Raw genomic sequence first — 27234 nt, forward strand, 5'->3', positions numbered from 1 at the left:
AAGTAAAAACAATTAGATGTGTGGATAGATTCTTTATCAAAAGCATCATAATCCAATAAAAGGAAAAGTAAATGCAAGTGTAGCTTCTTTAAAGCATCTTCCTTTGCTTGAGAATGAAGGTGAAAAAGTAAAAGTTATAGATAAGTGAAGATTAAAAAAAAATTAATAAAAAAATCAATTCATATTCATTAGGTTAACTCGCATCACAATCGATTCCCACATTATACTGATTACGAGATAAAACTTTTAATCATTTCATTGGACATTGAACTCTAATCGATTTCATAATGCAAAAGAAGAATGATTATATGGGTGAATAATATACAAGTAGATCGAATCGCAAATTAATACTGCGTAACAGTATAATTACAATGTAAATATCATTAAGAAAAGAAAAGTAGAAAACTAGGTTAATTATGAACACCTAGTTAATGGAACAAAAATGAATATATATGTTGTTCGGCATTAAATTAAACCATCAATTCACTCTTGGGAAAAATCCTCGAAGGCATAGCAAAACGAGCTGAGAATGATCTAGAAAGCTCATCTGAATCGGCCGGGAATGAGCCTTGATCGAAGTTCTGAGAGTAAGAGTAGGGATCATAAGTGAACCGAGTCGAATTCGAGCATTCGAACATTCTTCTCTTCTCCTTCTTTATCTTCCTCCACACCGATCTCCACAGTCGGCGCCCCTTGGAGTTCGCATCCGCCGATCTCCTGGCCGGCCACCTGCCGTCGTCAATCCGATCGTATTCTCTGACAGAGGGGCAGCGCCGCCAGCACACATTGTCGTCGCCGGCGGTCAAATCGCACCACGCTTCGGCATCCATAGTAGAGATGATGAAATTAATTAAAAGGAATGTTGGAGTGAGAGAGAGAGAGAGAAGTCGGGTTTGTTGTGAGGGTTTCTGATCTGTTGACTTGTTGGTGAAATGGTGAGTGGGGATAAGAGGAGGGGTTTGGCTTATATTTATAGGGCGAAAACGATGCGTCTTTTTCTTAGGCTGTCTGTGTAATCACATGTAAACTGGTCCAGTTTTTACCGGTGGGCGTTCGGCCAGTCAGCCTTTCAGTTTCATCATCATAAGTCCATAGGTTCACACATCACTTTTTTTCTTCTTTTTTTTTTTTTTTTTTTTTTTTTNAATATTAGTTTTAAATATAAATAACAATTTCAAATAATTGTTTCAAATGCATGTACCAAACTACTTAAATTCTAATTTAGTATAATAAGTTACATCATTTGATAAACATACTAATTTTTAAACATAATAAATCATAAAAACAAGGACACTTTACACAATGATTATTGGCAAAATGAAGCATATTCACTTACCGATTGATCCCAATTATTGTACCAGTACTACTAGAGGTTTCTTGTTGATGGAAAAATAGTAATTTGGTGACATATATTCCTAGGTCCCGCGAGAATTGGTTGGAATTGAAATGTGATTTCGGTCGTTATTCTTTAAAAATAATATATATTATTTTATATAGAAAAGTTGTACTTTTCATCCCTAAATTATACGGTAATTGTAGAATTCACCTTGAATTGTTGATCATGCTCACTTTTCGTCACTAAGTTATAATTGACGTTTGTTTCAATTTTCATCCCTAAGCTATATACTAACATTGCAAATTTAATTTCGTCCTTAATGTTTTGTCAGTAAAGAGATGAAAAGTGCAACGTCAATTATACTTAGGGACGAAAAGTGAGCACGACCAACCATTAGAGGACGAATTTTTCAATTATCATATAACTTAGGTACCAAAAGTATAATTTTCTTTTATTTTATTATAACCCAATTATTATTTTTATAAGTTGTAATACTTATTTGTCATATATATTTATTATTTATTGGTCAAATTAATTTTTTTTATTTGCTTATTTTCTTTATTATTCTCTTATTAGTTTTAAATTTAAATTTTTTAATATTTAATTACAAATAATCGCAGTCAAGTCTCGTTAAACGAACTAGATACATAAAATACAATAGATTATTTTGTAAGTTGTAATATCACATTCCGTTACAGCAATCCGATCTACCTACCTTTGTTAAATTTTCGATCTCAATAATATTGCAATTATCATGTAAAATTTCCAATAATTAATGATTATAAAAGCTTATTGTCAACTATGACAGCGAAATCTGTGCTCCACAATCGGATTAATAACATGGCCCGGCCACACCCTCTTTTAAGAAAACACAATCTTCATTAATTAATCAATGCAATCACCTAACATTAAATGAATACTTTAACGTCAACAAGAATTTCTCTCTTGTTTTTGTTTTTTTTTGTTTTTTTGTTTTTGTTTTTTGCAAAATCTCTTGTTTATTAATTCATTCTTTATATTCCTACCAAATTTTCAACATCAAATAAGTACCAAAATTTCAAACTTACTCTCATGAAAAAATCAATATGCCCAGCAAGCACATTGTCCTTTAATTGAACCAGCCCGGTGTCGACAGAACTTTGCCCAATGTCAACAAAAATTTGTCTGAGTATAGTACAAGTTTAAAGTGGATCCTATGGTATAGTTAGAGTCTGCTTATGATACTTTGTGGTCCGAAAAAAAAAAATATTACCAAAATAACGATAGCAAACTTTGGTGTATCGTGTATGTGCATAAAAAGTAAAAACAATTAGATGTGTGGATAGATTCTTTATCAAAAGCATCATAATCCAATAAAAGGAAAAGTAAATGCAAGTGTAGCTTCTTTAAAGCATCTTCCTTTGCTTGAGAATGAAGGTGAAAAAGTAAAAGTTATAGATAAGTGAAGATTAAAAAAAAATTAATAAAAAAATCAATTCATATTCATTAGGTTAACTCGCATCACAATCGATTCCCACATTATACTGATTACGAGATAAAACTTTTAATCATTTCATTGGACATTGAACTCTAATCGATTTCATAATGCAAAAGAAGAATGATTATATGGGTGAATAATATACAAGTAGATCGAATCGCAAATTAATACTGCGTAACAGTATAATTACAATGTAAATATCATTAAGAAAAGAAAAGTAGAAAACTAGGTTAATTATGAACACCTAGTTAATGGAACAAAAATGAATATATATGTTGTTCGGCATTAAATTAAACCATCAATTCACTCTTGGGAAAAATCCTCGAAGGCATAGCAAAACGAGCTGAGAATGATCTAGAAAGCTCATCTGAATCGGCCGGGAATGAGCCTTGATCGAAGTTCTGAGAGTAAGAGTAGGGATCATAAGTGAACCGAGTCGAATTCGAGCATTCGAACATTCTTCTCTTCTCCTTCTTTATCTTCCTCCACACCGATCTCCACAGTCGGCGCCCCTTGGAGTTCGCATCCGCCGATCTCCTGGCCGGCCACCTGCCGTCGTCAATCCGATCGTATTCTCTGACAGAGGGGCAGCGCCGCCAGCACACATTGTCGTCGCCGGCGGTCAAATCGCACCACGCTTCGGCATCCATAGTAGAGATGATGAAATTAATTAAAAGGAATGTTGGAGTGAGAGAGAGAGAGAGAAGTCGGGTTTGTTGTGAGGGTTTCTGATCTGTTGACTTGTTGGTGAAATGGTGAGTGGGGATAAGAGGAGGGGTTTGGCTTATATTTATAGGGCGAAAACGATGCGTCTTTTTCTTAGGCTGTCTGTGTAATCACATGTAAACTGGTCCAGTTTTTACCGGTGGGCGTTCGGCCAGTCAGCCTTTCAGTTTCATCATCATAAGTCCATAGGTTCACACATCACTTTTTTTCTTCTTTTTTTTTTTTTTTTTTTCTTTTTATCCTTTTTTTAATACTTTCTTTGGAAGCTGCGCAAATGTCAATTTTATATAGGATAATTCTACTTTGAAGGGATCTAAATTCAAACTTTTCTAATAATTTAATACTGAAAATGTAATCACGATACACTATGCATTGAGTAAATCCTGTCTTGTAACCCTAGCTGATAAATGATTAATAGGCCTCTCCCGTTAAGAATCAAACTTGTAACTTAGTTGGAGTTATTCCAAGGTAGTAAAAGGCAAGCTAGCAAGAAATAGGAAAAATGTAGGAAAAGTATATGGAGAGATAGGTATTGTATTGTTCAGAATTGTCTGCCCCTTTTATGTGTATGGAGAGTCTATTTATATATATTTTAGGCCTAAAGCCCTACAAGGAATAAGAATCCTGGACTACCTTATACTAGGAATCCCTATTACATTATAACTACTAAGTTCTAATTCTGCTAATATTATAAATACTAAGTCCAATCCTTATCGAACTCTCCAATAGCTCTGCGCTTCTTGGGCCTTCTTGATCCAGTTACTCTCTTGGGCCGGTTCGTGTGGCCCAAGCCTAGTGTATTATATATCCATCAAATGAAAATGCACAACCACTACCCAAATGTGTGTACCAGATAAAACCTGCCTTATAATCCTAGTCGACAAAGGATCACAAGAAAATAAATTTATCTAAATTGTTTATAATTTTGTTACAATGTGATAGTTGATGTTATGAAATAAGTTGGAATAATGTATAGTGAATAATGTTTTGGGAGTGAGGAATAGGTAGGTGATTATTAATTGTATAATTCAGAGATAGCAGGAAATGGGGGCACGTGACAGGAAGTTTACAAAATTTGAGGCTTTCTGACAGTCCATATTATAGTTGAGTCATATGATGATGGATCTAGTCAGTATAAAATGTATAATGAAATAAAAGTGGAAAGGGTGATTGGGATCCTATGAAAGACTTTTGACTGGGAAATTGATAGGTGGGATTCATGCTCTAACCATGGAACATGGATCTACTGTTTGCCCAACTCACCAAAATTTAATGGCCCCACATGTTTTTTTAAGGATATGGTACTTTGTTACTTTATGACCTAAGAGTGGCCAAGTAAACAAAGTTTTTTTTTTTTTTTTTGAATTTAAATTTTAATATTGGTTGTACTAATGTATGACTTCAACATGCAAAGGGAAAGATGGCATTCCATATGATGTTAAAAAGCTAACCAGTGACAAAAGAATCAAAAGCGAAATCTGCTTGTGTAATAACCTCAACAAAACAACATATACGCAAGGCCAAGATTATATTGAACCAAATTGTAGTGATGTGATTTGAAATTGAGACATGATTAGTATCTAGCTTGTATCTTGTTAGAAGTTTGAAATGAATAAAATTTTAAACGGGATTGAAAAAGTTGGATGGATAAGGTTGAAATGAATCAAAATTATGTATCTATTGCAGTTAACGTATTATATATCTTGGTTTATTACATAATCTGTTAATTGAAAGTACATAATTCACAATATAATTTGCCTACAAACACAGTAAAAAGTAAAATATTTTACAAGTATTTTATGCATATTTTGTGGGAAGTTCAGAATGAGTGCAGTATGTTCAGTCTTCTTAAAAGAATGATAAAATTATACAATATTCAGAGCAGAACTTCACAAGATCTAAATCCAATCATCTGATATAAGTAAAACCACTTTCAGAGCTTAGGATCTAGTGTTGGTACTTGATTTCCCAGATCTCAACATCATTGCCTCTATCATATTCTCTTACATATTTTGGAATCTCTGTTAGGTTGATCTGCTTACCCAGAAAGCAGGGCGAAGAAGATGAGCTGTCGAGTTCATTATGCTCTGCATCATCAACTGACAAATTGCATGATAAATGAAGTGAATAAGTGGGAAAGTTTGCAGTGGAAGTTCAATTGGTACAGTACTAAATAGCTTCCTTTTTGCCTTACCGTCTCTAAGATAACTTCTGAAATGCGAGTATCCATTTGCAACAACATCAAGATCGTCAAGGGTGAAATTGTAACGCTTTTCCAATGCCAAGTATAATACCTAACACGAGAGACAACAACCATTCGTTTCAGATAAACCTTTAGGTGTCAGCAAAGCACTCCAATCCAGCAAGCCAAAATGAAGCAAATGCCTAACAAGAAGTGTGCAAAAGCGTAGGATAGAACATGCAAAAGGTCATAAATTGGAGCTTTTGATTCTCGGCAAAATTTCCAACTAACCTCTTTAGGCTATACCTTTTCTGGGTTCTCAGACATCAATCTCTCTAAGGTACTGAAGAATGCGTCAGTCAGATCATCACTGTAAATTACATCGGCAGCTAGAAGTACCGAAGCTTTTTTGAGTTCCTCAATTTCTTTTTGTGTCCAAGCGTAACTGGAAGATGACTTTACTACATTAAAAAACATATATACTTCACAAGTGTTTAAGGTTAAAAAGCAAAGGAAAAAAGAAAGAATTGGAAATCAGTTGCACCTTTTTTTGGATTGCAAATCTTCTGCCACTTGAGGAGGCCATGAATCTTTCCAATCTAGTTCGCGCACATGGATTTGAGCATTTTGATGGAATATTCCAGCATTAGTATTTACATTCTTAGCACAATTATCAAGTATTTCCTCACCATGATCTGACATAAAGGGAGCAAGCCTTAAAGTTCCATCATATCATTAAGAGTTGGAATATTGTATTCTCTTTAGCTGAAAATACTAATAGCTGAGACATAAATGTAACGGCATTATTTCACTTCAATAAGAATGCTTACCGCCAACCTACATGACCACAAAGCAACAACAACTATTTAAGATAATCCACCAAGTAGCATATACGCAAAATGATTATATACCTGTTATGAAAACAGTTTTAGCAACATGAGCAAGTAGCATGCCAACCAACCCTGATGGAGAGAATTGACCAAAAAAAATCCAATCAATAAAAAAAAAAAAAAGGCTATGGGGGTGTTTGGTAAACAGCTGTTAGCTTATTGGGTTAGTGGGTTCGATTAGTTGATAACATTAGCTGATTGTAGAAAAGTGTTTGGTAATTTAGCTGTTAGCTGAATGCATGCAAAATGACTTTCTCAAAAAGCTAATCGAAAAAGCTGCTTTGAGCATCTTTTTGAATTTTAGCATTTTAGAGCAATAAGCTGTTACAAAAAGCTAATTAATCAAACACTCATATTGATTGTTTAACCAAGTCAAATAGCTAATAGTGGTAAAAAATAAGCCAAAATTGGCTAATAAGCTAACTATGTTACCAAACCGGGCCTATGTTTCTAGATTCAAGGTGTACACAAACTTTTGAAGAGGAAGCTAGAAAGTTGTGCACAGATTCTGAACACTATAATCAGCCAAAGCAAGAATTAACCCTCAAATATGTATCAGTTTATTCAAAAAGATTTAACCATTTAGTAGATAAATAGAGTTTTGTCAAGATTGTAGACTGGAAAATCTATAATGCTTAGAACAGATAAGCAATGCTTGGAAGTTGAAATGCACCTGTACCAGCGCCAAGCTCAACTGCAATTTTACCATCGAAAATTGATGACATAGATATCATATGCAGCACAAAATCAGCAAGCACCAGTTCTGCCCTCCATATCTGACATAAGAAAACAGGACAGTAGTAGAATATGCCAAATAGAAACATCATTCATCCAAGTCAAGACAATATGTAACTGGAAAGAAAACATGTGCACAGAGTTCTGATTAGTATTAACCAATTTGAAGACGTGAAATATCACCTGGAAAGAAGTCATACCTACTTAAGTTGTGAAGTAAGAATTGATGATAAAAGATGGGGTAAACATTTCATTACCTGCAAACCGACTCTAGGAATTGATGACGTGATGTTATGTTGGATAGTAATAATAATTTGATCTTTAGGTGGTTCTGCAAAGTGCGGATAAAGGAGAATGAGCAAAGGTTCCAATCACACTAATCAAACTAATGATAGGATGCCGAACCAATCTGAAAAGCAAATGTCTAATGCTCTATAACAAAATTAGGAATTAGCAATCTAAAGCTCCATTTAACACAGATTCTATGCCCAGGAACCTATGATTTTTTTTCCTGCTAACTTCATGAAGATATTCACCTAACAAATTCCATTTTACACCCTTTTACTTAGTTTCTTATGTAGTAATTCAATTACCGACTTGGGAACAAGAGAACAAGGGAAAATAACCTTTGTTGTGGTTTTACCTAAGGTAACATGGATTCCTTCCAATTTACTTAGTGAAGCTTTAAAAGATTAATTATTCAAAGAAAGTTGTATCCTCAAGTTTTGATATAGTAGAAACCAGAGTGCAAAACTTTAGCATTCATCACATCAGAATGCCAAAGTAGATGAATAGAAAAAAGGGAAAATTGTAATTTATACCCCTCACAAACATGCCAATTGATCTCACCCCTGAATTATTAGTGGTGTAAATGTTGCCCCTCAATAGGAAGAAGGAGAAACATTGTTGTTGGCGGAAGGAGAACAAACGAAGAAAGAAAAATAGAGAAAAACAAACGTGGTCTTCGAACAGGAAAAACAACGGATAACAACATTTACACTAATAATTCAGGGGCGTGGCAATATGTCATGTTTGAAAATTGAGGGACAACATTTACACCACTAATAATTAAGATGTTCAGAGGTGACATTAATAATTGGAATATTTGTGAGGGCATAAATTACAATTTTCCTTAGAAAATATTAATATGCACTCATAAGTGCCAACTGCCAAGCTGCCAAACAACACCAAAAGGCAAGAATAAATGAATAATACAAGCAAAAACAAGGAGAAAATTTTTACTTAATTTCAATATACGGTGCCTGAACAGTAATAACCAAAAAGAAAGATTCCCATTTTAGTGTCAGAATTTACCAAGTGGACAACTTACTTCTGCGGCGAGTTAGAACAAGATCACCATCTTCATCCAAGTTGAAAATAGGAGGTGTTGAATTGAGCTCACCCTTCGCCGTTCCAGCAAATGTGCCCGTATTGCAATCATATACTGCATATTTTCCCCAAGGATTAAGGTTTTTTTTCCCCATTTATTATCAATGAACAAAGTGTACAGATTTTCCACAGTAGTAGTGCATACATGATACATCAATACACCAGAACCATTTTGTTGATAGAACAATAAGTAATTTTCTTTGCAGCATTACTACTTGTAAATATCAAAGGGAGAAGAAGAAGAAGTTCAAAGTACCCTTGCGAGGTGGTAAATAGATGGTAAAGTGGGAGAGGTGGGACCCAGAGTGGAAAGGAGGGCAGCCTAGGTGGACCTCGCTCATCACCTGCTCCTCCTCCGCCGATTCGCCGCCGGTAGTTGTTTGCGGTGACGACGGGAGAGGCTCTTCCTCATCTTCTTTGCATTCCATCGGAGCTCTAGCCGATGCTCGACTTTGCCTGTTTTAACTTACATTATAGAATTATTAATTACATTTTCGTCACTCAATTACTCTGTTATTCATTTTTATTACCAATATAATAATAATTTATAATATTTATATTTCAATTTTTTTTTTATAATTTACTATTAAAAGAGTGAAATTTAAAAAAAAAGTTATACTATTCATTTTTTTAATAATATTTACTATTAAAAACAAAGTCTTCAAAAAAATAAATAAAAATAAAGCTTTGTCAGTGGAATAGTGGTATTTGAAGTGGATGAGAGGAGTGATTATTGTTAGTCGAGTAATGGTTAATATGTTAGTGGGGCAATGGTTAATGAATGCGCACAATTCTAAATTTTTCTTCAACTATAAGTAGCATGTACTATTAGACATTTCATAACGAAAAAGTAATAAATATTATAAAGTCTTCCTTTTGTTTTTCAGTTTTCTTCTTCTCTCAAATTATATTTTAGATATATGAATTTGTTTTGTTTAATATTTATCACACTTATGTTTATTTGTAATTTGAATCCTTTATTTTATAAGATCATATTTATACATTTTATTTCTAATCTTGTTCATTAATAAGTGATGTAGTTCCATTTCAAATAATAAAATTTTAATTATTTAGTAACAATAATGTTCTAAGTTTAATTTTCTATAAAATTTAGAGCATGTGATCCTGACTAGGGTGATTTTTCTATAAAATTTAGAGCATGTGATCCTGACTAGGGTGATTGAAGATTAAAATTTAGAGCATGTGATCCTGACTAGGGTGATTGAAGATTTAAGTTTAACTTTCTATAAAATTTAGAGCATGTGATCCTGACTAGGGTGATTTTTCTATAAAATTTAGAGCATGTGATCCTGACTAGGGTGATTGAAGATTAAAATTTAGAGCATGTGATCCTGACTAGGGTGATTGAAGATTTAAGTTTAACTTTCTATAAAATTTAGAGCATGTGATCCTGACTAGGGTGATTGAAAATTTACGTAAATCAAAGGAGAGATGATTGCCTTATTAATTCATTGCTCAATAGCTTCACATTTGTGAGTGGTGCTACTGCTATATATTGTGACTTACAATTTGTCAAGATTGGGACTAGGGAGTAACTAATTGTGTTTCAAAAACAGCACATACCATTTAGCTTATCATTACAAAATGGAGACCACAAAAATGAATATGACTTCACAGTACCTTATGATGCTATATTAGTTAAAGCCTAAACCAGAGCACAATTCAAACTTGTGGAAGCCACAATGGTGGACTACTAAGCTTTAATACAAGAACTCTAAGCCCTCAGCCTGCTCACAACAAAAGATGCCCACTGCTATTACTTTCCGTCTGGTGATTCTGGTTCCTCCTCCTTTTCAGGATTCTCGTCGTCCTCTTTCTTCTCATCTTCTTCTTCTTCCTCCTCATCGTCTTCTAGAGGAGGATCAACTGGTAATGGAGGTGGCAGTGGAGTTTTCATAGGGCTGAATTGGGGGAAGATGTCTGGTCTGCGGCCGGGCTTTGGTCTTATCCATTCCTGCCATCATTATGTTAAGGTTTTACTCCATTTGAAATACACATAACAGGAGGCATTTACTAATAGAAAAATATCAGGACAAAAGAGCAAATTCAAGAGTAGAAAGCCATTGCTTTTATGATTTTTCAGTTTTTGCAAAGACATTAAATAACCAAGGCTTTGAGAAAAAGAACTGTGCATAAATTTCTGATTAGTGATTACAAAGAATGACAAAATTAACAAGTAACCAACCATATTTGCATATCCAAAGGGCAACCCATGATCCATAACATAGCCAAAAAATGTATTAGCAATTATTAGATGCAAATACAAGAGTCCAGTATGAAACTGGGAAGAGAGGGACACCATTTACAATCTGCCACATATTTGAGTTAAAAACACAAACAATTGCAATGATGCAAACCTATAATTGCAAATCATCCTACTTTAATTCATGTTGGCTAGTCTAAATATACTCAAATGAACAATAAAGTCAAAACTCACAAGGGCAAGAATTGCACTAATGCCAGTATGCCACAGGCAAAATAAGTCCAGCAAAGATGTGCATTGCATCTATGATGATGAAATGACCTAATATACTGGTAATAAAGATGACAAATAGCACATGTCAAAGATGCCAGACCACTTCACCACCGCAAGGATTTATTGAATTATGTTTTTAGTGAAATAAATTGCTAAACTAAATGATTGCTTTGAGCATCTTTATCCATTGCTAGAAGAAACTAGAAGCAGCCAGCAATAAACAACAAAACACAAAGAATGATGTAACACAAATAGAAAATTTGAAATGAAAACCTCAACGCTAAGAATGAAGCTTAATATATGTATTTTCAATACTAGAAAAGGATAAAGAAAAACTCTGAAACAGGAGTTGCTGTGTGAAGAATTCTAGGACATAACAGCACATCTCACTTGCAGATATATTGAATAATGAATTTATATATATTTGGATAAATGTGATACCAAAAGGATTAAAGCATTGCAAGAAATCATCATGATTGGCATGCTGTTTTTGTTCATTCTGAATATGTACATTTCATGTTTCAAGCTCTATATTCAAAATAGTAAGCTCACAGTCTCATATCACAAAATTTATACAGTACGCCAGTATGATACCTAAACCTTGTATAATGTTAGAAATCACAATAACGTCACCTATAAAAACAAGCAAGTCCGTTTATTTTTATCCTTTTAATTAGTTATACATTGGTTATCAAGTATCATTGCAAATACTTACTAGAACTATAGTAGTAGACATATTGATTCTTAGCTGCACCCAAAGTATATGATAATTCAAAATGAGTAAAGTTCAATTTTGGTCAATCAACTATAGTGTCATTTTCAACATCATTCCTTCACTTCCAAATTCCTCAATTTTAATACTTAGACAAACATTCTTTTAGATTCCTTCATTCAATTTTGGAGAAGTTCACTTTTAGTTCCTCCTTCATAATGCCGCATTCTCAATTTTATAGACCTCTCCCCTAAATAATTGCAGAACCATCATCCTATTTCCCTCCATCATAATGGTTTGTTTTTAAAGCATGATGTCATAAGATGTGACAATTAATTTTTCAAATTGGGAATAATCTTTGGGGTAAGACTTTTTCGGTGGATAATTCCAAAACCAAATAGTTATGTGAGGAAGTTGAAAGTGAGTTCAACTTTCAGGGCAAATGAGGATGAAAATAAGGCAATGTTGGCATTGATTATAAATATGAAATTTTTATTGTAGTTGCGCAGTCAAGGGACTAATTTAAACTGCACAATAGTCGTATCAAAATTGATATTCTGAGATCTAAAAACAAAATTGATAACAAAAACTAAAGCGGACTAAAATTGGAGATTTACAATTTTAGCTAATAGAATGCTTTGCGTTTGCGGTATGCATAAAAAACGGTGAAAATAATGAGCGAAAAGTGAATATAATAATGAAATAGATAGGGAATGGATATGAAGAGCTCACAAGGGGGAAATCGAGAGGAGAACGGCGAGTCATCTTCTCATCTTCAGGAGCCATACGCACGACCTGCGACTTCCGACGGTTAAGCGATACAACGTTGTTTCTGAAGCTGAGAGGCGGCAGCACGACAAAAGCGGAGGTCTGCGGTGGTCGGCAGGGAGCTGAGGCGGCGAAACCGCCGCTGGATGAAGTCGCCGATGAAGAGGAAGAACTCAACATCGCCGCCGTGGGAGTTGAAGTAAGAGAGAGGGAGAGCAACGCCATGGTCGCCGGAACTGGTGTTTCTGGCCTTCCTTCTCTCCAAAATCCGCAGTTTTTAGTGCGGCTCTCGAGGCACCATTCACCAACCGCCTCCGATGGCACAAGTCTTGATAGGTGATCCTTTCGGGCACGTGTTCCGGAAATTGGGCCTCAAGGCAACATTGTGGGCCAATCTCTTTGTTTGGCCCAAATATCGCAAAGCCCAACCCTAAAACCCCTGCATTGTTCATTTTCTTCAGTCCTCGCCCCTCATATATAAACACCACCGCTTCTCGTTTCCTATTCTCTTCCAGTTTGAGATTAGGGTTTCTGCAACTGTTCAGCAATGGTAAACCGGGAAATCACCCCCTCTCTCTCTATCTAATCTATCGATCTATGTTTACATATGCGAATTCTCTGTATAGTGATCATGGGAGAGCTGATCTGTGACTGAATGTATGTGTGATTGCAATATAGGGCAAGGGAACAGGGAGCTTTGGGAAGAGGAGAAACAAGACCCACACTCTCTGTGTGAGGTGTGGCCGTCGCAGCTTCCATCTCCAGAAGAGCCGCTGCTCGGCTTGTGCTTACCCAGCCGCCCGCAAGAGGACATGTAAGCCTTATTCTTTTTTTCCCATTCGCGATATATCTCTATACAATGCTAAAATTCGCGTATTTAGATAACTGGAGCGTGAAGGCGATCCGTAGAAAGACGACTGGAACTGGCCGCATGAGGTATCTCCGCCACGTGCCTCGCCGATTCAAGACCAACTTCAGGGAAGGTACAGTTTTACCGTTTCGTTCTTAGATTTTAAAAAAATAAAGTATGCATTTGACATTTCCAAGCTTCTGAGTGGAAGAAATTTGCTAATTGAAGTGAGTTGATTGATTAGGTACTGAAGCAGCTCCAAGGAAGAAGGCAGCAGCAGCTTCTGCTTGAAGTTCTTTGAGGGTGAATCTATGAAGGTTACTTTTAAGTTTTCATTTTGATACTTCAAAGAATTAGAACATTTGAGATATTGAGGGACCTTATCCATTCAATCCTTAGCTGTGTTTATGTTCAAGCGTGTATTTCAATTTTGCTTATGTGACAGTAAATTGGTTTTGAATGCTCATTTTCGTTATGGTGTTATTTTTCTGGCAAGCTTTGTTAATTGTGATTCGTCTGGAATTATAAGTTGCAGACTTGGCCTTCCTGTAGTCTATAAATAGTCCATGAATCTTACCACTGGCCTACTTTTCTCAAGATTATTAGTTGCTTGCAACAATTCTTATCACTTTTCTTCACTTAATTGATTGATACTACAATCAATCTGTTTTGATGCTTGATGTAGTATCATTAATTTCTATTAGAGTCTGTGTTTGCCACCTCTTCTATGATGCCTGATAAAGCCAGAAGTAGGGCAACTGGAGCTATCTTCTTCAAGTGTTTCAAATGAAAGAGGATTTATACATTTAAAAGAATTAAGCTGGAATCATATTTGTTTCTGTAAACATTAACCTTGATGATGCTATAGGATGCTGTCTGTTTTTTCTTATGAAGGAGTTAGGTAATTTGGTGATTCATCATTTGCACAAATTCATGTTTCATGTGTATTTGTTGCTGGTGTTTTCTGCCAATCTGGATTTCAGCATAGGTTGCTTTTTTACTTTTATTTCATAAGTGACCCAAGGTACTTTTTATAGTTTTAGAGACAAAAATTTGCAATCCAATTATCAACTTCTTAGGCTTTTAGTTGAGATAGAACATATGATTCTTGTATTCATCCAAGTTGGCAAAACAAGAGTGCATTAGATTTACTCATGTCTTACTGAAGTTGTCACCTTGAGACACAATTATTGTTTGCCTTCTTGGGTGTTTAGGGAGAGGGGTGTTCACTTGGTAAATTGTAAACTAGTTTTCAAGTTTTCCATAGTTATATGCTTTAAACCAAGAAGATTAATAGGTCAGTATGAATTTGTAACTTTGTGATTATTAGACTAACAACTAAACTAATTTGATTGAAATTGAAACAAGCTTTCATATGGTCAAAAACACTTCTCAAAGATAAAATGAAAAAAAAGGGAGTTAAAAATAAATAAAGAGATTGTACACAAAGGAGATCGGTGATATCCTAAAATTGAAGAAAGAAAAAGAAAACGACAAAAAGAACAACACAATAGAGAAGTACACATTATTAAAATAAATAAACGAAGCCCGTCAATTACAAAGATATAAGTAAAATTTGAAAAGAGTATATATACATAAGGAAAATACTATAGTGCTAATTGATACCCATCAAGAGGTTATGGTGCTGATTGGTACCATGGCCTTTCTCTATCAACTTAAGTGTGTGTATATGTAATTATGTATACTACAAATAGAGTGCGTATATCTTTACCACAAACATAGCTCCCTGGCCCCCACCAAATTGAGAGAATAGTTGGAAATACTTGAAGTGAACATGTTATCTTTCCTTAAATAAATAGAGCAATAATAGGAGAGACAGTATTTATTTATGAATGATGTTTTTAAACCGGTATAAATAATTAAATACATATTAAGCATTTACATCTCCTCGAAGAAAAGAAAAAAAAAAAAGAAGCCATACCTTTTGGATTAAATTTAGTTTTTTGATCACATTTCTAGTTATTTAAACTTTCACAAATCAAAAGCACCAAATATGATTTTTTTTTTTTTTTTGAAACAGCACCAAATATGATAATCATCATTGTAAGGAAATTTCAAACTTTCTTTAATACTCAAGCAAATTTGATCCAATAACGCACGTGCCTAGCTTGAAGCAATGAAGCACTAATATATACAAAGTCTTTACACATTTTACACCTAAATTAAGAAATAACACAATCAAATCCACTAACGCACATGCTTAGTTGAGAAGATTAGGCTTTACACGTTTTCAAAAATAAAAATAAAAATTAGGCTTTACATATTTTACACCTAATTAAGAAATAACACAATTAAGGGGAAGATTTGCTTCCCCTAGGTCTTTTGAAGCACATCTAACAATTTAGTTCCACCAATTTTCAAAATAAGAGCAGAGAAGGCTCTTAAATTTGGAGTAAAGATCAATATGTTGCTTTCATTAGAAATTTTCCAAAGTTCAATTTAAGAAGACAACAAAACAAGAGTGCTTTCATTAGAAATTTTCCAAAGTTCAATTTAAGAAGACAACAAAACAAGAGTGAAAGTCAATTGGCTGCTTTCACTAGAAGTTCTCCAGAGCTCAAATCAAGAAGACAACAAACCAAGAGTGAAGGTCAATTGGTTGTTTTCATTAGAAGTTCTCCAGAACTCAAATCAAGAAAACAACAAACCAAGAATGTCATAGGCTACTTCCACGAGAAGTTCCTTATGGCTCAAACTAAGAAGACCAATAGGTCATTTTCACTGGCATTGTGGTTACCAAGCCAATAGTCTAATCAATTTGGCTAGATTTTTTTTTTTGGTCAAGCCACTTGGTAGTGAGAGAAAAGAAACTTAAAAAAAAAACAGTAGGGTGGTGGCCATTTGGTGACCACCCAATGCTCCACGAAAAATGTCTTCTTAGTTTTTTAGTCTGAAGACATTTTCTAGATTCTTTATTTGTCATATCTATTTTTTTTAAAGTTAGTTTCTAGATTATTATTATTACCATCATCAACACCACCACAATCGCTACTACCACACTACTACCACAAACACCACTGCCACCACTACCACACCATCGTCACCACCACTAACAGTAACACCAACACCACAACCACAACCATCTCCACCATCACCACATATTATTGTTGTTGTTGTTGTTATAACAAATAATATGTTTATTTTCAGGAAAATGAACCAAACAGAAAACATGTAGTAATTTCTTAACTTTTAGTCAAACAGAAAAAGATTAGTTTTTCCGACATTCAACCAAACGCAAAAAAACTAAAATATTTTTCAAAAAATATATCATTTTCTAAAATTTATCCTTTGGAAAACATTTTATAGGTTTTCAAACCGACCCTTAATTCTTAATTTGATAAACATAACAAATCAAATTATTCAATTTAAATTTAATTTGACTTTGAAATCAAATCCACTCTCCTCAATATATGCCCAAGCAAAATAATTAAAAGCTCCTCAATAAAAACGTCTGTTGAGCTTCGATTAGGAAAAAAAAGTTTTGGGGCCATAAATGTCAAAACACTTCCAGAGTAAGGAATCTTAGAAAAGAAATCCAATATTCCAATTCATATCCTCGCTGTCTTTGTGAATTTGGCAGTTGCCTATTGCGTTGTGGACAGTGCGCGTTTACCCAATTAATTAATCATTTCCCCCCTTTCCCTTCCCCCATTTCATCGCCAGCAGCAACCAATTCTAATCAAATTCAAATTGGTATTAGCTGCTCTTAATCACCTTCGTTTCCGGAAACCATGGCTTCTCGCCGCCGTATGCTTCTCAAGGTCATCATCCTCGGCGATAGCGGGTAATTTTTGTTTCAATTTTTTCATTTTCGATTATTGAAAAGTTTTCTCCCGATTTTGTTTTGCTTATTGTGCTAGACAAAATCTGCGCCGGCTATATTGGTTTATGAGTTTGATTTGTTCCGGTCAAGCTTAATCAAGGATTGTATAGATTTCAGATTGGTTAACATCTAGCAGTTCATAAATCAAACAAACCGATTTGTAACTATACTGGATTAATATTGGATCAGAGGAAGAGAACATGCTACAAAACAATCAAATAGATGCTTTATTTAGCAATGAATAGATTTTGAGTATTGTTGTAATCTTAGATGAATCCAAATTGTCTGTTTTGTCTGTCAACTGTCTAGTAGTAGAAAGTTGGAAAAAATTTGTCTGTCACTACTATATTTGGAGATAGTCTAAGAGGGCGGAATCATAGGTTGATTTGAGTGGGGAGGTTAATTAACTCAATCGTCTTGAAAAGATGAGTATTAGATATCAGAGATGAAATGCTTGAGTAACTGAAATACTCATCATTTAATAATACCACAGGGCATGATTGTGTGGGCTACCCCTAGCCTCCAACTACGTATACCCCTGAATCTAACTGAATTGTGCCTGGATGTGTAAATATTGATGTTAGTAACTATATGAGTTCATTAGTTTTGCTTTTTGGTTTATAACTAACTTTGAATTGGTCTCATTTGAATGTTTGGCAGGGTTGGGAAGACGTCATTGATGAACCAGTATGCTTAGATTTGTGCAACTTTAATTTATGAGTTTCAAACTTCTATTTATAGTTCTTCTAATATGTGTCCTTTATGCAATTGCTTTATAGGTATGTGAACCGTAAGTTTAGCAATCAATACAAAGCCACAATTGGAGCTGATTTCTTGACAAAAGAGGTTCAATTTGAAGATAGGTTGTACACATTGCAGGTTAGACTCAAAAAATTTGAAAAATCTATTGAGCTTACCATTTATTTTTGTCAGTGGAAGTTTATTTGCCACTGATTTATGTTGAATCTCTATTTAACTTGTGATCATAGTAACACATAATTTCTATCAGCTCATAAGTTTCCACTGTTGGCTATGCATAATGTCAATATATGATTCTTAAACTTCAACTTATTCTGTTGATGGGAGGCTAGGATACAAATATCCTCTCTTATAGCATGTATTTTTTTGATTAATCACTGTATGATTAGTTTTGTTGAATGGTATTTAGTGCCATTGGTGCTTTCTATAACGATCAGTAATTGTCAAGTTTAATGGACTAATGGTAGTATAGTGTAGTGTTTGAATTAGGAAATACATACATTTGACATCATGATCACATCAAAGTTTAAATGATCACTGTGTGGTCTGACTATGCACTTGATCCCTGGACCTTGAAGTGCAAGTTAATGCAAATTTCATATCTTGCATCTGATAATTGTCCAACAAGCCATCAGCCATTTTAAGCACTCAATAATTAGTGAGCTATAATATTCATAAGTATTGAGTTTGTTTAATGAATATTTTTGTATTTCTTTATCCTGTATTGTTAGCATATGTTTTTTTTTTTTTTTTTCTTGTACACTTTATCTTTTTATCCTGGAAGAGTAACACTTTTGATTTGTTTCCATGTTTTTTCTATTGGGAACTTATGACTTTTTTTGTTGAAGATTAGAAACATGTACCTAAGGAGTGCTTGAAATAATCTGAACGGCTTATCATTTGGAGTTTTCTATGTTTCATCAGATATGGGATACAGCTGGGCAGGAAAGGTTTCAGAGCCTAGGTGTTGCATTTTATCGAGGAGCAGATTGTTGTGTTCTAGTGTATGATGTCAATGTCATGAAATCTTTTGAGAATCTTAACAATTGGAGGGAAGAATTTCTAATCCAGGTGACTTTTGATCTGTCAAATTGTAAATTACTGAAGTTTCACTTCACATTTTCTGCAATCAATAGATGATAAAGTATCTTTTTCATTTAATGTTCAGGCCAGTCCCTCTGATCCTGAGAACTTCCCATTTGTTGTTTTGGGGAATAAGGTAGATGTTGATGGTGGCAATAGTCGGGTGGTAAGTTTCTTTTCCTCATCGAAAAATTCTCTTTTAGATTGATTATGCTTTTTTGTTTTGCTACGTGTTCCCTCCTGTTTCTTGCTAAAAAATTGACTGTTTGGTATTCAGGTTTCTGAGAAGAAAGCCAAGGCATGGTGTGCTTCTAAGGGAAATATACCTTACTTTGAAACATCTGCAAAGGAAGGATTCAACGTGGATGCAGCTTTTGAATGCATAGCCAAAAATGCTCTCAAGAATGAACCTGAAGAAGAAATGTAAGTACTCCATATATCAATATAATGCATTTACTAATCATGTGATCCTGAGACTCCTCTCCATCAGTCTTTGTTCATCTTTTCCATCTTTGAAGGGTAAAATATAAAGTAAAAAAAAAATAAAAAATTCTGATGATAAACTATAATGCATACTTTTGATCTACCTAGTTACACTTGTCCATAATTGCTTCTCCCAGACTTGACGGAAGATCTATAATTACACAATTACACTTCTAACAAAAAAAATGTGTTAAGCATGTTTCCCATACGATTTGCTAAGACTGTTTTTCCTTTGATATTCCACCGAATGTGATTAACACCATGCTAATTTTGGTCACGTGTTTGTTATGCCGCAGATATCTCCCAGACACCATTGATGTTGCGGGTGGGCATCAACAAAGATCAACAGGATGTGAGTGTTGAAGTGCTTTCTCAATTCAGTGTCTGTTTTCGGTCTGGAACGAATTCAGTAATTCAATTTGATTATATGCTGTTAATTGTAACCCATGTCTAGTGTGTATGGTTGTGTAGTTTTAAGATTCTGGATTATCTCCAAGTGTAATTCAGGGGGTCACTATTATTGGGATTCTTTTTTCTTCACTTGACGAATTAAGGTGGTGTCTTTATGAAAACTACATTTTTTTTTCAATGCGTATTTCATTTTAGGCAATTATATCATGGACCGGGTCTAAATAAAAATTAGAGAAGATGTAATTTTAGTCCCTCAATTATTCTTTGCTAGTTGTTTTAGTCGTTAACTTTTTACTGTTGTAATATACACTCCTAACTCTTCAAAAAGATTGTAGTTTGAACCCCTGGAGCAATAAAACCTATTAAAATCTACTAAAATTTTACTTAGCACATTTGTATTTTAGTACTTTTTAATATTTCTTTTTTAATTACTCCGTATAATCTTGTTTAGTCTCAATATTTCATTTGCAAAATAAATAATATGATTTTAACTAAGTTGTGTAGGGAAATAGGGAAGATGTGCCACAATTGAAAAGAAAAAATTATGAAAGAACAAAGATAACAAATTTTTTAAAAAAGTCATGTATTAAGTAAAATTTTGATAGAGTTGAATAATTTTGTTGATTCAGGTGTTAGAAATGTAACTTTTTTAAAGAGTTAAGGGTGTATATTATAAAGGTAAAAAGTTAGAAACTAAAACAGCTAACAATGAACAAGGACTAAAATTGCATTTTTTTTTTCTTAAAAATAATAGTCTAGGTGTATATAAGAATAATGTTGCAAGTACAAAAAATGACATTATTGAATCGTACTTATAATAGTGAATTTAACTGCCTATAGTAACTAATTTATAGTAATAAAAGGGTTTAATGACGAAATTTTATACAATCCAATAATCAAATTAATTGAAATTGAAAAATAGGTAGTACATTAACACTTAAGAAACAGTAAAAAGATAATTTCCCCTTATTATTATGTAAACTTTTTATTAATATGAAGTTGACCAATTAACAGATTGCAAAAATAAAGATTTTTTTTAGAAGTGAAATTAGAGAGATTTTAGTAAGAAAATAAATATTTTTTTAAAAATAAATGTTCTTTTAATGATGTTGCATGGGGTGATTGTTATAGTGATCAATCTATCATTGATTACTATATACAAATTCATTTTTGTATACTATAAGTTCATTATTATACTATGTGTTTATTTTTAGTATATATTGTAAATTAATTTTTGTATATTATTTAAAAATGAGTATCTATTACACTAAAAAGGAAGATGCATACACTAATGTGTTATTTCATGAACAATTACACTAGCAACAACATATAATTTTGATTGTCTGAAGCTAAGGTTGTTCATACTCATTATATTAGAAAGAAAAGATCTAACAAATAAACGATGAACTAAAAATGTGTTTATCACTCTAAATAATTTATACAACCTGTCTTATTCTGCAACATTTATGTGCAAAACTTACAGATATACTCACAAAATCATATACTTCTTTTAATGTGCTATACACAATCAATTGCTGAACATTTATTCATTTCGGATGAACATGTTTCATCTCTCACTCTGTACATCCACATTATTACTATGATATATGATGCCTCAAAAAAAAAAAAAGTTGAAACAATTTTACAGAAAGCTGATACACCAAAATGGTCACAAAAACCATGGAGTTTTAATTTCTTCACCTGTAAACGCACGAACTCTTCTTGAACTTGATAGGTTTGTTGCTGGCAGAGTCAATAACCACGTGACAGGAGATCCTTCTCCGGCGCCTCGTCGTCACCAATTTTCCGACCACATCTCCCTTCGTCTTCAGTTCTAAATCCAGTGTCAACGGAACTTGGACGGCGCCGGTGGCCGACACCGCCAGACTGGATCCCGCGCCGTACAACGGTACTTTTGTTCCTTGTATATTCACCTCCACGGTCCGGTGACTCTTCCTCGGCTGAAAATACTTTTTCAACTGCAACAGGTACGAGGAAAAACACAAACACCAGTTTTAGTTTATAATCTCGTTGAAATGAAATCAACTAGGTTAACGAAAACACGAATCGAGAACAATAACAGAAAATTATGACTATGTCCATCCGAGTGAAACTATTTTTTTTATTAATTGTGACGGTTATAATTTATAATCGTGGTTAAAAAATTCCGATTTTTTTAAATATTTTTAAAATTTGTTTACATGTATTAAAAAAAATTTGTTTACATTTTTATTTTATTTTTTAAGACTTAATAATTATAAATTATTTAAAACTTTAATAGTTAATACTAAAATATTAAATATTAACTTAAAAGGCATTACAAGTTGAACAATTTAGGATTATTTCGTTCAAAATCTATTTAAAAAATAAAGAAATAATAGCTAATTGGCCGCCTAAGTAACCTAGTCAGTGCTTATGAGGCCTAATCAACACCTAGGAGCCCTAGGCTCTCAGTGTCTAGGCGGCACTTAGACGGCTAATCGGCCGCCTAGACCACTTATTTTGGTAATATGTTAGGCGGGCCGGCTAGGGCCTAATCCTAGGCGCTGATAATCGGTGCCTAGACTGGATTTTGCAACACTTATTATAATTATAATAAGTATCATTATGCAACCCTAAATTTACCTGCCCGGTGGCGACAGTGATGTCGGAATAGACGAGATTGATGGGTGTAGAGCTGACATGAATACCGTAAAAAGTAGCTGGGTTATAGACGGTTATTCTCAGAGACCCATTCACCGACAGCAACCTAGTCGGAACTCCGGTGGAATCCGAACCTTCGCCGGCATAGATGTTACTCATCGACAAGCTCTGCAAAAAAACATAAATCAGAGACCAAATTCTTAAATTCTCCGATCCGCAGGAAAAAAAAAAGGAGAGAATATAGTAAAGAAAAAGCAAATTAAACCTTGACAGTAATCTCTGGTTTGAAAGGTCTAGCAGCGCCCCAAATGATCAAACAAAAGACAGTAAACAGAGCAATAAACCCACACAAAGCCATCAAAGCTTGAAACCTCCGAGTAAACCCTTTTCCCTCAATTTCATCGTACTTCCCCTCTTCAAGAATCACATTACACTCGGGCCACCCCTTATCGTTCCTCTTATTCCCTCTGTTCTTCCTCCCGGACGACTGCCGGAAGATGCCGGAAAATCGGCTGGCCGAGGAATTCCGGGAGTGGCGCCCAAAAGAAGGGTGCGACGGCGATTCCATGGGGCTATAGCTTGGAGTCGGCTGCATAGACGTGGACTTGTCGCCATCGTGAGAATCCCTAGAAGGGCTCTGGACAAAGTAGACGGGCCTCTTGGGTGATCTTGAAGGGGAAGATGGAGCCAAACTAGTAACATCGGACTCTGATTTGGTATGCATCATTTTCCGGCAACTTTAATTCTTGATTTTCAGTGCCTAATTGCCATCGGAATTTATATAAATGTGCATGAAAATGGAGGTTTTGTGGGAGTAGAAGAAAAGAGAGTAAAGCAAGGAAAGCTGGGTGGTTCAGAAATTAGTGTCGGCAGCAAGGCGTCACTATCACATAATGGGCCTGCCACGGGATAATCATTACTTTAGCAAAATGATAGGGATAAGTGTAAAACATGTTTATCAAGTTAATTATTTGTCAAAATGTTGTGATTTAGTGTCACCTAATTCTACTCATATGAAAGGGGTGTGTTCGAACTTCAGTAGAGTCGGTAGGTTATGAACAAATATCTTTAAAATAAATACTACTTCCGTCCTATTTTAATTGTCTGATTCATTTAATGAGACTTGACGGAAGTTATTTTTAATCTATTTTTTTTATAATATTAAGTTTAACATTATATATAAAATTTATATACTTAGAAACTACATTAAAAGTACTATTAAACCCGATTAAATAATAAAAATAAATTATTTTTAAATAATAAACATAATTATAAAATTATCACTTATCATCTAATAACTCATAATAAATATATAATATTATAGTTAGAATGGATAGGAGTTAGGTTTGAATAGGAATTGATATATAAAATTATTTTTGTAAAGTAAAAAGGATAAAAATGAAAAAATAATAATGAAAAGCTCAACCTTATTTTGAAATGATATGAAGAATAGCATTTTAAAATAATTTATTTTTAAATTTACCATCTAATGGTTGACACCTAATTGGTAAACTATACTATTTGACTAACTATAATTATTCAAATTTTTAAAGTAGTACGTAAGTTCCATACATAATTAGAAGACGCTGTACTTAAATTATTTATGTATAATTGCTTTATGATAAGATTTTCTACACTATTATGTGGGGTCATTCATAAAAAAAAATATTTAAAAATGCTCTCAATTGTAATCATAGAGCATATTTATTTCCTTGGCGTATATTTAGTTCTTAAATTTGTATTTTATTTTTTTGTAAAGTGACAAATTTTATTTTAATGGGATTTTTGTAAAAACTTTACTCAATTTATCACTTTATTATTCACATATTTGAAATACTCTCACACTTTTAAATGTAAGTCATACAACCATATTATCATATTTGGAAAGAATATTTACAAATTGCAATTCATCGCCCTTGAAAAACAACTAATTAAATCAACCGGTCAATTAACCTAAAAAAATTGTATAAGGTTTGTTTTAATTTGAATTGGTAACTTGGCCTTGTTTTGTGCATTAGCATAGAAGCATTTGGACCTTAGCTTGTAGGCTAGCTGAGGTGCATTTCATGATTTACTTCCTCCGGTCTTCAAAATAAGAGCGGTAAGAGACACTTAAATTTGTGGTTCAAATTTATATTTACAATTCCCCACTATTTTATCTATATCCTTACAATTCCTAATTCATTCACTACAATTCCTAATTCATTCACTACAATTCCTAATTCATTCACAAAATATAATAATAATAATAATAATAATAATAATAATAATAATAATAATAATAATCACATTTAACTTTTTTTTTTAAGAGTGGGCTCCACAAATTTGATGGTGTTAAATTTGCTAGAAATCCTTGCAATACACTTAGACTAAAAAAATAATGTGAAAATAGATATTGAGCTCTTACAATTCATACCTATTACCAGTGTGTAGGCAACCAAAGAATTTAAAAACTATATCTACACAATGAACAACTGATGAGCTACATTTACACTACGATCGCAACTGAAAAACTGAAAATGTGATTTTCCTTAAAATAAAATTTAATTTGTAATAAAAATATGATGGTGTACCACTAAAGACTTTCACAAATGTGTTATATATGCATAAATGAAATAAGGGGAAATCACACTTTTGGTCCCTCAATTATTAACAGATATGCAATGTAGTCCCTGGTTTTCTATTTGAACAAATTCGTTACTTCAATCTTTCTAACTTTAACCAATTTAGTCCTTCTGTGATATTTCTCATTAACAACTGTTTAAGGTATGGGCATTTTAGAAATTTCACACTCCACTTATATTTTCCCCAATTCCTTCCCTCCACTGCCAATCATTAGCCTCGCTTCCGTCAGAATTTCACCATTAACTTTACCTTGTTGAGTTAATGTTGTAGCTAGTACAGTTAAGTTGTTAGCTGATGTGCCTTGCTACTTGCTAGGTAAAGGTCAGTATGTAAACGGAAACCCTTGTTCAGGCTGCTCAGCAATTTATTGTCATAGATCCGGAACCAAAGAGGTAACTCTGGCAGCCAATGGTGTTCGTGCAGTTGGTCCTCCCGAAGGTGGCACGGAGGGTGCACGATAGAAGCGAGGATGAGCATTGTGATTGCTTGTGAAATTCTTACCTATTGTTTTTACTACTGTAGACAATTTGGAGATTAGGGGATTCTAATTTATCATCATAGGTCCGGAAACTCTTTTTTTTGGCTGCTCAGCAATTTATTGTTATAGATCGAGAACCAAAGAGGCAGCTCCGGCGGCCAATGGTGTCCATGCAGTCAATCCTCCCAGAGTTGGCATGGAGGGCGCACGATGGAAGCGAGGTTGAGCAATGTGGTGGAGGCGAGGCTGAGCATTGTGATTGCTTGTGAAATTCTTACCTATTACTTTTGCTACTGCAAACGATTTGGAGATTTTGATTACTTGTGAGCTCACTTATATATGGTATTTATAGATAGAAATAATGAAATGATAGCGAAAATTACATGTTAACCCAACAAATTAAAGTGAAATTCCGGCGGAGGCAAGGCTGAGCATTGATAGAGGAGGACATGAATTGGGGAAAAATATTAAGTGAGGTGTGAAATTCTCAAAATACTCATGTTTTAAACGGTTGCTAATGAGAAATATCGCCCAAGTACTAAATTGTTCAAATTGAAAACTAGGAATTACATTGCTTATCTGCTAATTATTGATGGATCAAAATTGCAATTTTTTCTAATAATAAATGGTTGGGTGGTACTTGATAAGAATTTAATAATAATTATTATTAAATACAAGTTTTATAATAAGAGTGAAGGGTGTGCAGTAGGTAGGGCATAGGGAGCATGCAGTATGAATGTTGGGCATTTCACCTAATCTGGATTCTGGATTTTATTGCGCCCGTCACTCCTGTGGTGTTCCACTACCTAACCTATTTTTATTGCCATCTTTAATTAGCATGCGAGGCTGCCTAGGAATTAATTAATTTAATTATGAGTTATGGTCATAATTCATAATTGTAATTAAATGCTCCTTCTAATAATCACTGTTTGATTATATTTATGAAAAAATAAAATAAAATAACGGGAACTCATTTTACAAAGAGTAATGCTATCTTCTCTTTTGATTTTAGCTCTTAATTTTTGTATCCTTATTTGGTGATATTTGATTGATTTTTTTTTTTTGAAAAATATTTGATTAGTAAGTAATTTTTGTTAATGTTTCAGCCAATTCACGTTAGCTAATAAAAGAAAAAAATCATAATTATAGTACCATGTCAAGAGGTAAAAATTTAAGAGAAACAAATAATACGGAGTGTTATTTTTCCAAAAATATACTTTAACTTAGGAATGTGGTTGAGTGGAAGGGCCAACTGTAGGGGATTAGTTATTATATCCAATGATGAAAACCTTGGGTTAAAAAAAATATAATATAGTTGGTAAAATTAGAGAAATGATGCATTTTAT

General features: G+C 33.8%; 5 protein-coding genes across 7 annotated transcripts; 2 read left to right on the forward strand and 3 right to left on the reverse strand.

Annotated features, from left to right (window-relative positions):
* Positions 1-5198: 5198 nt before the first annotated feature.
* On the reverse strand, positions 5199-9207 carry LOC116022816 (methyltransferase-like protein 22). 3 transcript variants are annotated; one of them, XM_031263697.1, is made up of 9 exons: positions 8992-9205; positions 8677-8790; positions 7604-7677; positions 7285-7387; positions 6633-6683; positions 6266-6416; positions 6028-6166; positions 5734-5833; positions 5310-5638 (listed from the first exon to the last, which is right to left on the reverse strand). In XM_031263697.1, exons 1-9 carry the CDS (start codon positions 9161-9163, stop codon positions 5487-5489), a joined length of 1056 nt encoding a protein of 351 aa, XP_031119557.1. In that variant the 5' UTR covers positions 9164-9205; the 3' UTR covers positions 5310-5486. The 3 variants fall into 3 exon arrangements, with proteins under 3 accessions (XP_031119558.1, XP_031119557.1, XP_031119559.1); XM_031263698.1 differs by lacking the exon at positions 6633-6683 and having other exon boundaries at positions 5199-5638; positions 8992-9206; XM_031263699.1 differs by lacking the exon at positions 5310-5638 and having other exon boundaries at positions 5808-5924; positions 8992-9207.
* Positions 9208-10191: 984 nt separating this feature from the next.
* Positions 10192-13028, reverse strand: LOC116021547 (protein Tob1-like). Its single transcript, XM_031261976.1, has 2 exons — positions 12677-13028; positions 10192-10710 (listed from the first exon to the last, which is right to left on the reverse strand). Exons 1-2 carry the CDS (start codon positions 12935-12937, stop codon positions 10513-10515), a joined length of 459 nt encoding a protein of 152 aa, XP_031117836.1. The 5' UTR covers positions 12938-13028; the 3' UTR covers positions 10192-10512.
* A 150-nt stretch (positions 13029-13178) lies between these two features.
* On the forward strand, positions 13179-14096 carry LOC116021963 (60S ribosomal protein L37-3-like). Its single transcript, XM_031262499.1, has 4 exons — positions 13179-13262; positions 13391-13526; positions 13594-13695; positions 13807-14096. The coding sequence occupies exons 1-4, from the start codon at positions 13260-13262 to the stop codon at positions 13851-13853; spliced, it is 288 nt and encodes a 95-aa protein (XP_031118359.1). The 5' UTR covers positions 13179-13259; the 3' UTR covers positions 13854-14096.
* A 3057-nt stretch (positions 14097-17153) lies between these two features.
* On the forward strand, positions 17154-20349 carry LOC116023255 (ras-related protein Rab7). Its single transcript, XM_031264243.1, has 7 exons — positions 17154-17367; positions 18067-18093; positions 18186-18285; positions 19090-19236; positions 19334-19414; positions 19526-19671; positions 20028-20349. Exons 1-7 carry the CDS (start codon positions 17315-17317, stop codon positions 20092-20094), a joined length of 621 nt encoding a protein of 206 aa, XP_031120103.1. The 5' UTR covers positions 17154-17314; the 3' UTR covers positions 20095-20349.
* Positions 20350-21538: 1189 nt separating this feature from the next.
* LOC116021621 lies at positions 21539-23619 on the reverse strand. The gene is made up of 3 exons (XM_031262072.1): positions 23051-23619; positions 22768-22953; positions 21539-22121 (listed from the first exon to the last, which is right to left on the reverse strand). Exons 1-3 carry the CDS (start codon positions 23510-23512, stop codon positions 21840-21842), a joined length of 930 nt encoding a protein of 309 aa, XP_031117932.1. The 5' UTR covers positions 23513-23619; the 3' UTR covers positions 21539-21839.
* Positions 23620-27234: the final 3615 nt, after the last annotated feature.

Source organism: Ipomoea triloba, chromosome 6, assembly GCF_003576645.1.
Source record: "Ipomoea triloba cultivar NCNSP0323 chromosome 6, ASM357664v1".
Lineage (NCBI taxonomy): Eukaryota > Viridiplantae > Streptophyta > Magnoliopsida > Solanales > Convolvulaceae > Ipomoea > Ipomoea triloba.

Coding starts and splice junctions, on each gene's coding strand:
- LOC116022816 (XM_031263697.1), bottom strand. CDS start 9,163: ATGGAATGCAAAGAAGATGAGGAAGAGCCTCTCCCGTCGTCACCGCAA. Junction 6,684..7,284: donor TGAGCTTGGCGCTGGTACAG/GTGCATTTCAAC, acceptor TCTCTCCATCAG/GGTTGGTTGGCATGCTACTT. Junction 5,639..5,733: donor CAGAAGTTATCTTAGAGACG/GTAAGGCAAAAA, acceptor GCAATTTGTCAG/TTGATGATGCAGAGCATAAT.
- LOC116021547 (XM_031261976.1), bottom strand. CDS start 12,937: ATGGCGTTGCTCTCCCTCTCTCTTACTTCAACTCCCACGGCGGCGATG. Junction 10,711..12,676: donor CTCCTCTCGATTTCCCCCTT/GTGAGCTCTTCA, acceptor TAATGATGGCAG/GAATGGATAAGACCAAAGCC.
- LOC116021621 (XM_031262072.1), bottom strand. CDS start 23,512: ATGATGCATACCAAATCAGAGTCCGATGTTACTAGTTTGGCTCCATCT. Junction 22,954..23,050: donor AACCAGAGATTACTGTCAAG/GTTTAATTTGCT, acceptor GTTTTTTTGCAG/AGCTTGTCGATGAGTAACAT. Junction 22,122..22,767: donor TCACTGTCGCCACCGGGCAG/GTAAATTTAGGG, acceptor TACCTGTTGCAG/TTGAAAAAGTATTTTCAGCC.
- LOC116023255 (XM_031264243.1), top strand. CDS start 17,315: ATGGCTTCTCGCCGCCGTATGCTTCTCAAGGTCATCATCCTCGGCGAT. Junction 18,094..18,185: donor AAGACGTCATTGATGAACCA/GTATGCTTAGAT, acceptor ATTGCTTTATAG/GTATGTGAACCGTAAGTTTA. Junction 19,415..19,525: donor ATGGTGGCAATAGTCGGGTG/GTAAGTTTCTTT, acceptor TTTGGTATTCAG/GTTTCTGAGAAGAAAGCCAA.
- LOC116021963 (XM_031262499.1), top strand. Junction 13,527..13,593: donor AGCCGCCCGCAAGAGGACAT/GTAAGCCTTATT, acceptor TCGCGTATTTAG/ATAACTGGAGCGTGAAGGCG. Junction 13,696..13,806: donor CAAGACCAACTTCAGGGAAG/GTACAGTTTTAC, acceptor TTGATTGATTAG/GTACTGAAGCAGCTCCAAGG.